General features: G+C 41.6%; 1 protein-coding gene across 2 annotated transcripts in view; it reads left to right on the top strand.

The window, feature by feature from the left end:
* Positions 1-17,226, top strand: part of tanc2a (tetratricopeptide repeat, ankyrin repeat and coiled-coil containing 2a) — a 68,963-nt gene that overhangs the window by 12,489 nt on the left and 39,248 nt on the right. Inside the window, exons 2-4 of one of the 2 annotated variants that reach the window (XM_040119868.1) lie at positions 8,660-8,820; positions 13,191-13,298; positions 13,548-13,655. In XM_040119868.1, the coding sequence (XP_039975802.1) occupies positions 13,238-13,298; positions 13,548-13,655 (169 nt within the window). In that variant the 5' untranslated portion in view covers positions 8,660-8,820; positions 13,191-13,237. The remainder of the gene's footprint in view (positions 1-8,659; positions 8,821-13,190; positions 13,299-13,547; positions 13,656-17,226) is intronic. The other variant, XM_040119875.1, reaches the window with a different exon arrangement.

The following is a 17,226-nucleotide window of genomic DNA, read 5'->3' as shown; positions in this document are numbered from 1 at the left end:
AAGTGAAGACAAAATGTTTCTCACTGGAAATTATCCACTGGAATCACACATGTCAATATAGTAATAACTTCCATTTCGCCAAAGAATACACAATACCCACACAAAGCACAATACCTTTTATTAAATTCCTGCAAAGTCTTCACTACATCCTACTAATAAATAGAGAAATCTCTGTCTGTCTGTCCTTTGATTTTTTCATCAACCGCTCATCCAATCGGCTTTAAACTTTGCGGGTGCATTGTCGAGAACCCAAGGAAGCGCAGTGTCAACTGTAAAGTGTTTTGGATGAGCGGTTGTCGAGATAATCGACAGACAGAGATTCCCCCATTTATGTTAAACTGCAATTATTAAGCGGCAGTAATTCGTTATTATTCACATAATTCATGATTATGTGTAATGCATAAGGTGTTACTCACAGTGACAACCCACTGGGAATTGCCACCAACCTCTGCAGTGCTTTCTAGCACCTGGTACCAGGTGTTTCTTGAGGTGAAAGGCAGAGTCAGAACTGTGTACTTCACAGTTCACTGGAGCTTTCTTCTGACAAGGGAACTGAAGCTGAGCCTCTTGTAAGAAAATTAGTATTCACAGATACTGAATAGGTCAGAACGTTGTCTTTTGCCCAACTATCGCCCAGTTGGCTACAGAATGTTTTATTGTTGGTGCAGTAGGTGGACAAAGGACTTTACCTCATAAATTTGTCTTTTTGTTCATTCTTAGGGCATTATTATTATTATTATATTGCTGCTCTTTGTCACCACGGCTGCTTGATAATTGATTGAATTAAATGACTCACTTCACATCACTTAGATAGGCAGCTGTTTGCTCACACACACGTAAGCCATTAAAAACTTTGCATGGCAATAATGGGCTCTATTTTCATGTCGGTGGATGGTGCAGAAGGCAGTGTCGCATTGGCGAGCTGGTATCCCACTACGTTGAGTTTATTTCCTCACTTGTGCCAGTCTGGTATCCTAGTGACATAGCTGAGGGAGTGGCGATGCCTGTTCAGTGGCACACTGCAACCTTGGCGCCATGAACCAGTGCGTCTTAGGTGGTCCACTGCCCACGCGAGCCAGTGGTCCAGAGCAGGTTGATAGCTCAGTGCGTTTATATTCCATAATAATTTGGTCACTTTATTTGCTGAAGGCACACCCATACGTACCACCCTGAAATTACACAAACACCTTTATTTGTTCGTCGTTTTTCAACCAGCTGACATGCGATCACACGGTAAGAAAGTTGATTTAATCTGGTGACGCTCCTCACAGAACATCTGAAGGGAGCCAGTTATCTGTTCCATCTTCAGACTTTAACTGGACTGATGTTGCGCACTGTCAGGCCACGTATAATCACGGCAGACCTGCTGGTTCATCTGCGTGCAACAAGCACCAGGCTGTAGCAAAATGACCACAGAAAACGTAATGCTTACGTACGCATCAAACTTGTCGTTATAATTAATTATTCTACAGTTTCTACATCAAATCAACAGCCAGTCAGTGTTGGATACTGACACACGGAAAACAGTTCACACAGTCTCATGAAAAATCGTAGATCAATTAAAATCTCTCCCAGCGCTAATAATGTCCTCAGGACCGTCTGTTCCTGCTGGTCCTCCCCCAGTGTCTCCATCCAAATCACCTGGTAAGTGGGGCAGAGACTGTGCGCGCGCCATCTTCTTTTTATCAAGTCAGACCCGGGTGTCGTGTGGAGCTTTGCATTTTAATTGGAGTACAGGAGGATGTGTGGCTGTGATGTGAACATGATGTGACAGAAATTGTCAAAGTTAAATTTGATAGTTTTGATCCCAGAAACAAAAGTGTTATTTTAAAAAGGAGATGAAAGAGGTGAATTTGGTGGGCCAAGATTTTCACAACCTCTAACACACCCACCCATGATGTATAATAATGTAGTCTTTCTGATCCAACCCTGTTTCCAATTGCACTGCAGGTGCGCCAGGCGAAAGCACCAAAATACGCTTGGCAGCCCCCCAGGCACGGTGAGCGGGGCGCGCTTGACGGCTATCTGCGCCATGCTACAAAAATAGAGCCCCGTGCAGCTATTATGCTGTGTTTACAGCTCGTTCTGCTGCCCCCTAGTGGCCAAAAATTTTCAAAAAAATATGTGATTGAATCTACTTATCTGCATGAAAACATGAGAATATGGAATGAAAAGATGTACTTTGATTCCACATTGTAGTTATGTAGTTTTATTTTAGTCTTATCTCATTGTTTTGCTTTATTAATATAGGTTGTGAACATCTTATCTCTCTCTCAGCTTGACACAAAGGAGTTTTGCTCCATTTTCCATTGTCTTCAGTGCATTTTCCTTTTCCAGACACATATACTGTCATTTTAATATATGTGCTGCAGTTGAAACAAGAGTGTGTGTGTGTGTGTGTGTGTGTGTGTGTGTGTGTGTGTGTGTGTGTGTGTGTGTCTGTGTCTGTGTCTGTGTCTCATATGCTACTTTTGGGGACAAATTTCAGACTTAAGACCAGTTAATTGGGGACAGCTTGTCGACAAAAGCCGTGTCCCCAATTGGGAAAAAGGGGATTTTTTTGGGCAATGGTTAAGGGTAGGGTTAGTCTGCAGGAAATTAATGCAAGTCTCTGTAATGTCCCCAAAAGCGACAAAGGGCAACGTGTGTGTGTGTGTGTGTGTGTGTGTGTGTGTGTGTGTGTGTGTGTGTGTGTGTGTGTGTGTGTCTGGATGCCTGTCATCAAGGATTAGCACGCTGACACACATTACACACATGCGCGAGGCTAAGCTAGCCACTGCTGTGTGTACATCACATATAAGAAATAAGAAGACATCTGGTTGCTGCAACTACAAGCTTTTGTGGGACTCTTTTTCAGACAAGGATTAAGTTCATTCCTAGACCAGCCATGCAGAGAGTTGTGGTTTTAGATGCCCAGGTTTTGAGATCTATGCTGCTGTCTGGTTGTAACAGGAATGAATATTCATTCTATTAAATGGGTTTTGATTCTATGTATTTCTTCAGGAATTAATTTTGAAAAAGATATAAAGTTTTGTTTGCTGACAGCAGTGGCTTATCTGACCAGTCAGTCAGCCACATGCTGTGTACATTACACACCCATAGAAGCACACACAACACACACACACACACACACACACACACACACACACACACACACACACACACACACACACACACACACACACACACACACACACACACACACAAACACACACACACTCAAGCTTTTTTTTCTCACAGAGGAAATGCAGGGAACAATGGAAAGAGAGAGAAGATTCTTTAGAGACTTTATTGGCACTTAAACAGGCACAAAGTACATATAGCATATGGGAATTCTTGTGCAAGTTAAAGAAGTTAACAAATTACAATAAATAATAAAGCAGAACAATAAAATAAAAAAAATGTACCTATACATTTTACAATAAGAGTAGCGATAATATTAACAGCATTTCCAGTAGGCTACTGCAGCAGCAGTTACAGTGTAATACTGGATTTATATTGCACACATTGCACCACAGTGTAGCAACATCTAACACCAATATATAAACAAGTGTTTTTGAAATGAAGAGAGAGAGAGAGAGAGACAGAGAGTGTGTTTGTGTGTGTGTGTGTGTGTGTGTGTGTGTGTGTGTGTGTGTGTGTGTGTGTGCTAGGACACCGAAGTCTCTGTGAGATTGAGGTACTTCACAGCCAAAGCAACCAGTCTTGTTGCTGCTGGGAAGAAGCTGATGCTGAATCTGGTTCAGGGTCTACTGATACTCTTTGATCTGTGGTGTTGCAGATCGTAGCCTGTGTTCCTCCGCAGGCTCCGCCAACGTGTCCTGGGTGATGGGGGTCTCTGAAGCCTGTTTTAAACAGAGCTCCCGCTATATTCCCATCAGGAAGACCCGTGATTATGCCGGCTTTGTTTGTTTACACTGAACCCAACAAAGCCGGCATAATAATGCCACTTCCCCCATGTGTGATTTTCGTGGCATTCAGATGTTCTGGAATCAGAGGCGTGACGAGCAACACAGCAGCTTCGGCATCTGTCCCGCCATGGCAGCTGTCCTTTTACACAGACCTCGACTCGGCTCTGTGACTACCTCCGCTGCCAGCTTAAAGGCAGAACGACAGTGACCTTCCATTACGTGTTCGTACCTTTTATACAGAACGGTGAGGCGAAATAAAGGGGCAACATTGAACGGGCTGTGTAAAAGGGGCTTGACAATGGCCCATGCTTTGTTCCTGCAACGGTAAGAGTACAGAGGCCCTGTTCACACCTAGCATTAACATCAGTCTCCACATGTGTCCCGAGTGACCATTTGTGATCAGATCTCACCTCCGTGCTCTATATGCAAATAAACACATACGTCAGTTCAGTATAAAAAACCAAATGTGGTGTTGTTGTCAGCCAGTCCGATTCTGACAGTCACTGTCAATGTGTGTGTGTGTGTGTGTGTGTGAGAGAGAGAGATAGAGCGGAGCAAGGAGTGGCTGAATGAATAATGCGCTGCGCACAGCTCTAGATAGATTTTACCCATTTGAAATATTAAAAAAATAGAAAATCAGTATGTGGTGGTCAATGTTTGGCCGCCTCAAATAAATCAATGCATGGGAAACACTGTGAGAAGTGTGATAGTATTTTAGGTTCATTATGAAACTGGCGAGAAGAGGTTGATCCTTAGATGTGGCCCAGGATACATTTGCACTCGCACTCCTACAAGAATTTAGCCATATGTGGCCCAGACCACCTCCAAATGTGGTCAGAGTGATCGGATCTCAAATGCTTCCTTGTTGCATCTTGAGTGCATTCTCACCTGCGCTTGTGATCGGATCACCCGAGAAACATGTTAATGCCAGGTCTGAACAGGGCCTATGAGTCCTCTGTGGGCCTCTTTGAGGGGCTGACGGCTCAGTCTGACTTTTTTCAGCTGCCTGATGAATTGAAGCCGCTGCTGAGCTCTTTCGACTGTGGCTGTGGTATTAGTTGACCAGCTCAGGTTCCTGGTGATGTGGAAGCCCAGAAACCTAAGGTTGTCCACCCACTCAAACTCATTCTTATTGATGGTCAGGGGGCTGCAGAGGGGGAGCCTGTTTCCTGATGTCCAGGATGAGCTGCTTAGTTTTCTCAGTTCAGGACCAGGCCATTCTCCACTCCGTGGATGGTGATGTTCTCCACTAGTTGTTGGTATAAGGCCTCATTATTGGTGTCAATAATTTGGTGCAAGTTTTGGCACAAAACAGATGCAAACAGACTTCTTCATCTACTGCAACTTGATGTAGGCATCAAAATAGATCTTTTTATGAGGCTGAGAAACAACACCAATAATATCATCCTTATGAGAGTAATCCGGTGACTCAGCGCCCTGCAGAAACATCGGGCAGGCTACTTCTTTCTCTATGTGGTGAGTGATCTGCCCACAGTAATTTGTAGAATGTCAGATCTTTGATGTGTAGCTGATTAATCACCAGTAACCATCACACAAAAGCAGAAATGATACGTGTGCTTCCTCTACAGTTTCCGATTTGTGAAAGCGGCTGTGCATAATTTTAGACATAAATGGCGCCACAGCGTTGACGTTGTTGGATCATGATCAGGAGTCAGGATCTAATTGTAAATAATACACTGTGTTTTTCTACGCAGTTTGGTAAGCTTTTCCTTTTTCAGGTTCCAAGTTTAACAGTAAAATAATCTGGAGTAACACATCTGTTACCGCAGAACCAGCTCAATGGCACTTGCAGACACACACACCTCTCCAAAATCCTGCTTACTATATGCACTGCTGGCACAGTTTGGATGCCTTCATTAATTATTTAAATCATTAGATGAGACACTGGGACTTAAAGTTAACTGACCTTGTATGTTTTTCTAAATACTAACTCCAATCCACTCTAATCCCCAAACCTTTTTTTTGTGCTTGTTTTTGATAAAGATGTAAGGGCTGTTTCATTTGTAACACTCTTATAGTTTAAAGACATAAATGAGTGTTTTCAAATATACAGAGGAGGGGAGGAACCATGGAGGTTAATTGAATTTGCCTGTAGCCTAATTGTTTGTACAACTATAACCAGCCCCGCTGATATTCCAGTAGCTACTGCACCGACATACTTCCGCTGCCTGTTAATTCCATCCTTGACAGCATAGTTGGGGGTTGATGTATATCAGTATTAGGGGTGTTGTGTATTGGTTGTGCCTGGTTGCGCCAGCGCCCGTGTTCGCCAAAATTGCAAAAAAAGTTTGCCATTCGTGTTTGGGTCTGAAAATTTTTCTTACGTGTGTGTCTGAGCTCTATTTCAGGAAAACAGAGCCCTTTGAGTATTCTAGATGACACTGCATCAGGCCCACTACCCTGCTGAGAAGTCCTGAGAATCTGAATGTATGTCACGTGGAGGGCACTCTCATTGTGGTTGCAAGGTGATTTCTGGGGGCGGTCCTGATTTTGCTCGTCCCACTTCCCACGCTTCCTTGTTGTTTGCAGGCTGCTTGGAGAGGTCTGTGGTTCAGCCTTGTTTGGCATCTCGCTGCCAATGGTGCTGTAGCTCTGGGAAGGCAGGACGCATGCAGAGGTTTAGACGCACTTGGCTGCGCGGTCTGTTGTCGTATGTCATGTGGGCTACAACTTGGGATGAACTAACAAATAGAATATAAAGCAAAGGAATCAATAGTAGGCATAAAAGTGATGTAGAGAGTGCCACAGCATTGCCCACTGAGTAGGAGAACATACAGTACATCTCTCTGCCGCATTCCACACATTGTAATGATGATCTACTGAAAGTAGTCCTTCCATCATGTATCTGTATGTTTACCGTGTGTGTATGTCTGTGTGTCAACAACTACCTGTGTAGGCATTGGTTTAGAACAGTAGTTTGACATTTCGGGGAATATACATATTGTATTTCTTGCTGCAAGTTAAAAGAGACGATCAATACAACTCTCACACACTGTAAATTTGTAGCTACAGCCAGCAGCCAGTTAGCTTAGCACAAAGACTGGAAACGGGGAAACAGCTAGCCTGGCTCTGCCCAAAGGTAACAAAATCCACGTACCAGCACCAGCAATATTGCTCTCCCGGGGAGATTAGAAAATACGAGAAGTGTATTACCCAAAATGTTGAACACACCTTTTGTGTAAGAACATATATATTGATAATGCAACCATTGTGTGTGTCTTGATATCACTTTTCAAAAGATGATAAAACCACTTTTGGACTTATTTGTGGAAATAGTGCCTGACTTCATTTCCACAACTCAACACTGTCTCTGAACGCCTCCTGTGTAGACACACATGGAGCACCAGAGCCGCTGCTGCTCTGCTAACGTGCTGCTCACACTATGCCTTCTGTGTGGACACGGCGTGTGCGTCAGGCATCTGGGTGGGCACTTCCTCCCATGTCCGTCCCTCTCATCAAACACTGCTCACTCTTGAAGAAACCTGTGTATTATCTTTGATAAACATCTCAACGTCAACCAACGTATTCATTTTGTCGTCCAATTAAGTTTTATACACCTCAGAAAATGTTCAAAAATCAGGTAATTTTTATCAGTTAAGAATTTAGAAGCAGTTATTCATGCATTCATTTCCTCTCGTTTAGATTGCTGCAATGCTCTCTACTCACGCCTATCCCAACAGAACCTCAGTAAACTTCAACCTATTCAAAATGCCACAGCCAGGCTCATAACAAGGTCCAGCAGGAGGGAACACTTCACTCTGGTTTTAAAATCACTTCACTGGCTCCCAGTCGGTTTGTGTGTGTGAGTGGATTTTAAAACTTTAACGATCACTTTTAAAGCTCATAAGGGGTTAGCTCCTGAATGTGTAGCTGACCTCCTGACCCGCTACCAGCCTGAATGCAGCAGGGAGATCTTTTGGCAGGTCCTTCCTGGCCATTCCTGCAGAAAAATAAAAAACTAAAGGTGATAGGACCTTTCCTATTCAGGCCCCTCAGCTGTGGAATGACCTGCCAGTGGAGATAAGGAAAGCAAACCCACTGTCTTCTCTTAGGCCACTTAGGGCTATATAAATAAAGGTATTATTATTATTTCACGCTGTCAACTTCTTTTGTACACTACTGACTGGAGAATGTTAGACTGTATATTCTAGGAACATTGGTAAAGGTTATTCTTCCTCTTTTTTCAACAAGTCTGGTGAGTTGTATTCCATTTCTAATGTGGAAGCTAGCAAGCTAGACTAACTGGCTGGGTGTTGGTGAAGTCTTTTGCTATGTCCCAGTCCCATAGCCTATGAAATATTAGTTGTATACAGTACTCTGTAGGGCTACTAATCATGACAGAACGCTGTTTTTTTCAGAGAGTGTACAGCCACTTCATACTAAAAGGTAATGATATAAGTGTGCTGTAGGATCTCACTCAAAATTAAACTTTGAAAACAAAATATTTTGTAAAGATTGTTTATTTTTATTTTTTTGTATCTTTGTTTTGTTTTTTTCTTATCTTTCTGGAGCTGCTTCACCACCATTTACCATTTTGCAGCTGTGAATAGCGCTTCCATTTCCCTTTTGCTTTGCATTGTGGGACAATAGTGTGCATCAACAGCATTATGTTTGAACACACTACATGCTCATAACCCACATAGCATTGCAATGAAGTGTAGAATTGGGAATGTGTCTTGTTATTTGTCTTACATTGCAAATGTGTCTTGTGTGTTCACCTTTACCAGATGCCATGTCAGGAAAATTGTAGCTGCCTCTTGTCATTCAGCAACATAGACAACACACGGAGAAGGTAAAGTTTCTGGAGGACACATAGTGCAGACTGAGACAGGAGAAAAGTAATAACCATGCTGCTGTAATCACCGGTGGTCGACAGAGGGGGACAGAGGTCAGTGGTTTCTCACGCTGCTTAAAATGTGAACACCTGGTGTGTTTTCAGTGACATTGTCACCCCTTATGTATTTGGCTCAGTCAGATCACACTACCTGTATATTCACATGTATGCTTAGGCCTCTTTGTCACAGAATCACAGACACAAACAGACTTTTCCTCAACATTTCTCTCAGTGATTTGTGCGTTTATGTAGTAGAATAGTCATTTTCTGCCGATGGGGGACTCTGCCATTGATTAATTGACTTAATTACAGAGAGAGAACGAGAGAGAGAGAGGTGAAGTTGGGAATTTGGTTTTCAGCTCATCTCTAGTCTTATTTAGTCTACTGTGAATTTGGTCTTGGTCAGGGACTTTAACCAGGTGAAGGAATATCTGGAAATTTTACATTAAAATAAAATAGAAATTCAGATTAGGAAAAACCTTTGGAATCTGGATTGTTTAGAAGAAATATACCTCAAACTAAAATGTGTATTTGTTAATTGGGATTTCTTAAATTATTTGCATGTTTGTTTGATTCTTTGAGATCTGAACACACACAAAGTATTCATGTAGGAGAACATTGTGCTGGTTGGCTCTACAGGCCTACATAAAACCCTTAAATTTACCTTAATCTCTAAAGTTAAACCTAAACCCAGACCAAAACCAAGTCTTAACCCAAAAATATAATGTCTTACCTGCATTTTTGTCCCAAAATGTGAGACAAGTCCCCATAACATAACTGTGTGAAATGATGACTGTCCACACAATATGATAAATAGAAGTACACACAAACATACACTCTTTTAATTTACAGTCTATCTTCTTTGTGATCTTCTTAAAGACAGATGGATTTGCTATCTTCTTTGATTACCAAGACTCCATCGTGAAGAAGTCACTTAACCCGATTGAAGATGTATTTCAGAAAACTACTTTTTAAGCCAGGATTAAGTATTATAGATTAAGGCCTGCTCCAGGTTTCATTTATACCCTGTCTGGGAAACCGGTCTTTACTTTATTCGATAACATGAAGAGTTTTTTTTTATTTTGGGACTTGAATAATTTATCAGGTCATTTTAAGTCATAGTTGTACTCTTCTTCATCTATGAAGATGTACAAAAATTCTCAGGTTGTTCAAACTGTGTCAAAGTATCTTTTAGCTAGCACACCAGATGTCGTTATCAATGAAAGCATCAGAGGGATATCTGTAGGACGCACACGGCAAGTGGACTGTTCAATTACTAATATAAATACGATGTTTTATAAAAATATTTGTACTGTAACTAACTTTAGCTTTTTAACATGAGCTAACGTTATGCTAACATTAAACATTAGTACGCTAACGTGACACTTGGATGGAATGAAAAAGGTCAAATGGAATTTGTCATTGAAGTTACTGTACGGTTATCATCTCGTCCATAGTGGGAAAGAGTTTTTTAAAAAAAAGGAAAATAAATGATCGTAGTCTATGAATTAGTTTTGTAGATACCATGTATTTAGGCACAGAAAAAAAAATCACCAAAATCTAACACTGACACATAACACATGGGTTTTTTTTTTCCAGTTTTATTTCAGAGTATATGCAGTATTGTATTATCATCCACGACACATGGTTAAACATTGTAGTCCAGCAACTTAACATTTACCTAGTATTATCTTTTCTAAATTCAGCCAAGTTTAGCCTTTAGTTTAGTATTTAACTTAGTTTAGAATGTATTTCTCTTATCTAGCTGAGTATTTCTTTCACACTTAACACACTACAAGAAACATTATTTAGCTAGCCTTTGGGATTGGCCCTTTGGCTGTTGTGCCAAGGGCCATAAACCCTTTTACAAAAGTCACTCTATGAAAGATAAGCCTTGCTGAATAAAGTCCTAAGAAAAAAAAGGCAGTTGGAAGATGTGACCCCACGTTTTTCTGCAGCTTGACCATCTTGATTAGATGCTGTATTGAGCAGCTGGGCTATGAGTGCGTACTGGTTGTGTGTGTGTGTGTGTGTGTGTGTGTGTGTGTGTGTAAAACCTTGTCAGTAGGTTTTAGTGAGAGGTCTGCAGATGTCATGGTTGCAAAAGAAAAATGTTAAAAAACTTGCTCTGTGAACTTAATAAGGACTAAATGGCGGGATTGGAAACATTACATGACGCAGTTTGTGTCATGTAGTGTTTTATGTCCTGTTAAATAAAAGTATTGAAATGTGCATGCGTGTGTTGACATCTCCCTGTGTTAATGAGAACCATGGAAGTGACTCTGTCTACTATTTTAATCTGCCATCTGTTCACTGGTCCAACTGATCGTTTCGTTTTCTCAGCTCACACAAACACGTTTTCTCTCAAATTCAAATTCAAATCAGCTACAGACAGATGTTTCAACGTAATAAAATCTCTTGCTGCATCAGTGTGTGGGCTTATGTCAGATATACTGCTGAACAGAAACAGTCATATGACTGAATCAAAAGGTTTGGAGTAGTTTGGGTAGTTGGGCATTATATCCACATGATGGGCCTTCGGCGCCTTTCCTGAGTGTTTCTGTCCATAAGTTGAAGATGTGGTCGGTGGAGTGTGTAAAGGCTTTCCTGTAAGAGTCACGTGGAGGCTCTGTGTGTCTAATTTAATCACCTCCTGGTCGGTTGCTGTTATATTGACCCACACATACAAAGTCCCGTAGTCAGCACTCACACGTAGAGGCATACGCCACCGGCACCGACAGCGCTATATTCCAATGCGCATTCTCATGAATGGATCACTTAGCAACGGCAGACGGTTGCCTAGCAACAACATTACAAGCCAGCAGGTTAGGTGTGTTCTAAAGTCACACTACAGTAAGAAGTAAGAAGAGAGGGGGAATCTGTGTGTGTGTGTGTGAGAGTAATAATTCTGCTGCCAATCCGACGAATGAGAAATTATACAGAGCAAGCTACTTAAAACTCATAAAGTGTGTAATTAAATCAAGCATGGTCATACACACACAAGTAGACAAGGTTGTCTACTTGTGTGGGTTGATTTCAAAATTTTAATAATTACTAAAGGCCTGGTCACATTAGAGAACTTTCCAGGATGTTTTTGTCAGCTCCTGCCTCTTAACTTTCTGTGAACCACGATTCTTTATTCCGGAGCAGAAAGTTGTTGGTGCAACACAGCGAACGAGCTACAGTAGCTTCCTCCGCTTCCGACTGTCTGGGTCTCCGTTCTCTCCGCGGTCAGTGCTGTCGAGACATCTTTCTACTGGTCTGCAAATACTCACAAATATTCGGGTCAAAGCTCGCTAAAGCCGAACCCGACTCAAAAAGAAAAACCCAAATGTTACGGATTTACTTCGCCCCGTGAGCCAATCCACTGACTGCACTGAGTCCATTTGAGTTCATTCATTTTGATGTGTGATTTAGCCGTTTTAAACGCTGTTGTGACCTGGTCTTCAGAATTATACAAGTGAATGAATAATTTGAATCAATTATTGCTGACACTTGCACTCTTCAAGAAATTTTGTGAATTTGAATTTGAAACTGTCCAACTTTGGCATTGCCAAATTGTGCCAGACACTGGTAACCCCCCCCTCCCTCACAAGCACGACTCATGTTCAAAGAAATCAAGAGACTTCAAAAGGAGTGTCTCAGTTTTTTACAATCACAAACTTATTCCATTAAAATAATTGAAAGATATATTAGTAAAAATAAAGAATTCTACACATAGTGGCTTCAACGGTTAAATTAAATGAATAATTTGGCATTTTGGGAAATGTGCTCGAGATTAATGCCACTCTCACGTCTGTACGTTAAATATAACACTACTGACAGCACTCATTTAGCTTAGCTGAGCACAGTGACTGGAAACAAGGGGAAACAGCTAGCTTGGCTGTGGTGTTCCTCCCAGCGCCTCTAAAGCTCACTAATTAACATGTTGAATCTCCTTTGGTTAATCTGTTTGAAAATCAGGTATGAAAATGAAAAAAAATCTGGGGGTGTGGGGATAGGAAGAGTGGAGCTTACCAGACCTCTGTAGCCCGCTGCTCATCTCTGCTTGAGGCTAGCAGCTCTAGGCTACATTAGCTGCCACTAGCATAACACATCCCTGACCCAACTGTTGGCGGGATAGTTGCATTGTGGGTAATGCTGGCAGCAGGTTCCGACAAGGAAGAAGAATAATAAACATATACAAGGGCTTTAAATCTTAGTTAATTCAAAAATACCTAAAATGTAGCACATTAGGGGGGAGGTTAATGTGGTAGAGGGAGCTACAGGAGCAAACACCATTGGCACTGAGTAACAGCAGAGTAACAGTGAGAACTGTTATAATGGCAGTGGTGTACACCTGCATTAATATGACAGGATGTTACAAGTCAGTTGGAAAGGGAAAGTTCTAACAGTTCACTGACTCTCTCGCTCTTTTTCCTCAGAAGCTGTTAACAGGAAGTCTGTGTGTGAGCTGTTGGGGTGAGCAGTCATGTTCCGAAACAGCCTGAAGGTGCTGCTGGGAGGCAAAAGCCGCAAGAACAACAACAGTGGTCAGTACCTCTATCTATCATTATACATACATACATTATGTTATGTTCATGAGGTGTGCGTCTAGTCTGGTTGTACAAATGCAGGTATGTTAGAAGCTCCTTACATGTTCACTTTACAGAGCAAATGTATCTGTTTTGACGCCTAGGTGGCAGGTTGCAGATATGTTCCTCTGATGGTTTCCACGATTTCATATTGCAACCTCTTTCAATCTCCAAAGTCTCTCTGACTCCCTCCCTCTTCTTCAACAGGTGGTGGTGGCATTGAGTCAGAGGGGTCAGAGGTCAGGATGATGGAGGGATTCACCCGTTCGCTTCCCTCCTCTCCGCTCCTCAACCTTCGGCTGGCTAAAAGAACTGGTAGGGACTATATATCTATGTACCTGACCTCAGAAGACGTTCAGTGTTATTCAGCCACATACAGTATAATAATAATCTGTCGTAAGTCAAATACAGGAAAACACATGCAAACCACACAAACAAGACAACAGACATGTCGGAGAAACAAATGGCAATCGCCAGCTGAACTGTTGCTAGCTATGAGGCTACCATTGCGAAAGAAAAAGGGCTGCTTGCCAGTGTTGTCTTTCTGTGACTGTAGAAAAGTCTGATTACAAACAGAACCTGATTGGAGCATCGGCTGCTCTGACAGCTGTAGCGTCTGTAGTCACACATTCAGACAGTCACAGGGTAGGTTGTAAGGCTGTGTTCAGACCAACATTAACACTGCAGTGTGCAGACTGGATTTATTGCTCAAACTGGACTTCCTGGATCATGACTCTACGGTATATAGACAGATTTAAAGGCCCTGTCAGTGAAACTATAGTGAGGACCAAACAACCACACCGAGACAGCTTGAATAGGAGGGTCTTGGTCCGCTTCAAAGCAGGCTCTGATTCGTTTGTGGTCTGAGAGCAAACAGAACAACCACAGGATTTTTTTTAGCAGGAGCTAAAAGCTAAACAACAATTAAAGCCAATCCATGTGTTGAAAAGCGATCTATAGTCTATAAGCAATTTATACTGTAAAATTTAAAATGGTAACGTTTATCTGTGTCAGCATGGGAGCGCTGGGATTTTCCTTGATCAGTCTGAGAGTCAAAAGCAGTTAAAACTGTATTGTGATCCTAGTCCATGTAGTGTTGCAGTTCATTAAGTCCATTTAAAAGTGTGTGACATAACGATCATACGGTGATCTGCCCACCTGGATCCATGTAGGAGTGATCATGCAGGATGACAGTCGCGGACACTGTCTAATCAGTGGGTTTCCTGACTGTCTACATAATGTCACGTTTACGTACTGTATCTTATTCATTTGTAAAAAGTCAGTGTGAACACAAAGCTAGACTAAAAAGTAAGACTGTACAATTGTTTCCCATGGTTCAGACATATTTAACCAAACTGTGATCGTGAAAGTGCCCTGAATCACTGTGATACCTTTCACTGGTGAAACAAAACCAACTGTGGAGTGAACAGACTTCAAACACACTTTAAAAATGTGTAACAGTTTGAGCAAAGCCTCGTTTTATCTCAGTCATGAGAGACTTACTGAAAGAAGGTCTTAGTTTTTTCTTTTTCCTCCCTCTCTCTTATACACGCACAGCTGTGACCTGTTACGCTGTGTCTGGCAGCAGCGAGGGGGTTGACCTTTGACCCTACATTTGATCATCCCTAGGTGCCTTAGTGAGAGAGAAAACGCAGAAATGTAACCCAACCCCCTGCCAACCTCTCCTCTCCTCTCCTGCTCCTCCTCTTCCTCCTCCTCAGGGTTGATTAGACACACTTCTTCTAAACATTACCATGTGGAGTCTCTCTCTGACTCTTGTGTGTCTCAATCGTTCACTTTCTGTCAAAACAAAAAAATTATCATGCACCTAAGCAACTTCTTAAAGTCAGTCCACCATACCCACGTACACACACAAGCTCTGATTTCAATTTATTTCTCTTCACTGTTTTTACTCTTCTCTGTGTTTTTAGCCTCCCTCTCTCCCTCGTCGTCTCCCTCCTCCCTCTTGTCTTCCTTCTCCTGACTCCTGCTCTGGAAACTCAAAATGCAGTAACCACATATTTGGGCAAAATTGAGTTATGACCTGATTCCACATTTTTTGACATCTGTTTTACTGTATAAACGATTATGTCATAGAAATGTATAATTTCTTTGAAACAGCTTTTAAAATCTGCAGTAACTCAAAAATGAGCTAAAAACCAAAGTGCAGGAACTGCAGGCCACCCAGGCTGTGTAGTTAGTGCTAATCAGGTTAAACCTAGCTGATGAGATAGCCTAAGCTAAGGCTAAAGCTAAATAAACTTGTTCCACTGTTACTTTCCATTTAAAAATATCTATTTTAATGAACTGACTTCTTGGCAATTCAACATAAAACAAAATTAGCCAGTGGCTAAATCCAGACTTGATGAAGAAAAACACAAGCTAAACTCCTGCTAAAGGTAATTAGCTTATCAGATCCCATTAGCTGCTATCTCAGCTTTTGACTCTGTCGGAATTCATACAGTTTGGTGAGGTTAGGCTTCATTTAACTCACATACTCACAGTAAACCTTCAAGCAGCAGAAACAACACCTTTTTGAATTCATGTGGTGAGCAAACGCTTGGTTATTTACACATCCAGCTGTCACGGAGCGACAATAGTATTCATTTGGACTCATGTTTCTGGCCACCTGGTGAATGTGATTGCACGTAAATCCAATTTCATCTCATTCTCTTTTAGCTTTGTTTTTGGTCTCCACCAGGAAATATCTGGCTCTTTAGCTGCGCCATGTTCACCAGTGAGCAGCTAACTGTGTCTGTCTGCTGTTTAGTATGGAAAAAGTATTGTACAGTGGGTCTTTAGAGCTTTTTCACTGGAAAGAACTGCCTGTCGCGGTCATCTATAAAGGTATATGTAAATTGTTGTAATTTAATTGTAAATTGATTATAATATGACAAACAGGTGAGTCATGGTTGCTCAGTGCTAAGTACTGCAGTCTCACAGCCACATAGTTCCGGGTTTCCTAGCAAAACAGACATGCATTTAATTCCTGTTCCTGTTAAAATGTGCAGTATCTACATTTTTAAGGTTATAGCCAGCCTGAAAATTTATATCCTTTTTCTTCTCTCAACTTCTGCCATTATCAAGCAGATTTGTTGCTTATTCACTAGCTTATATTTTTATAGACAGCAGGATGACTGTAAAACTCCCTCTGACTTTTTAGGTCTTAACCCTAATCCTATCTTCCCCCCTGCCTCATCTTTGAAGAGGTTATTCTTTTGATTGAAAATAACTCAGATTTTAGAAAAGAATTTTAGAAGGATGAAAAACATTTAATCATCTTCAAAAACATTCAAAGGATGATAATGCTCTCTAGGCTTAAATCTTAACATCAGGTGAACATCTAAACATCATTTAACTGTTTCATTCTAACTCTTTATTTAGTACTTTTTCTGTGTACGTTTTTCAGATTTTTGGGACTAAAGTGTGATACAATCTTCTGTCAGTGTGATTTGTGTTCGGACACTCTTCTGTTCTTGGAAAATGAGTTTGACTTTAATCGCGGCATTTCTTTGCTCTGCCATCCTTCATCCGAGTCTTCCTTCAGTCTTTCTCTTTCTGACCGTCCTTTTCTTCTGTTAAACATAGAAGACTGGACCGTCTTTCTAAACTCAGCCCGCACTTCTCGACATGTACTCTCTTCATTCAGCTCCTCCTGCAGTCCTTCCCTCTCTCTCCTGTGTGTGTGTGTGTGTGTGTGTTTTTGTTTTTTTTGGGGGGGGTGGAGGAGGGAGGAGAAGGAGGTTTTGATTTGCAGTGCAGTCAGACGAGGGAGGTCGCCTTTCCGACCAGATATGGAGGCTCCGCAGTTGAAAGAAAAACTCCTCTAACACTTGGAAACTTTACGTGTTGCGTTTCTGACCAAAGAGGACACCATCCAGGAGAT

This window comes from Xiphias gladius, chromosome 3, assembly GCF_016859285.1.
Source record: "Xiphias gladius isolate SHS-SW01 ecotype Sanya breed wild chromosome 3, ASM1685928v1, whole genome shotgun sequence".
NCBI classification, from domain to species: Eukaryota; Metazoa; Chordata; class Actinopteri; order Istiophoriformes; family Xiphiidae; genus Xiphias; species Xiphias gladius.
The sequence above is the reverse complement of the archived record's forward strand: the minus strand, read 5'-3'. Positions and strand labels throughout refer to the sequence as shown.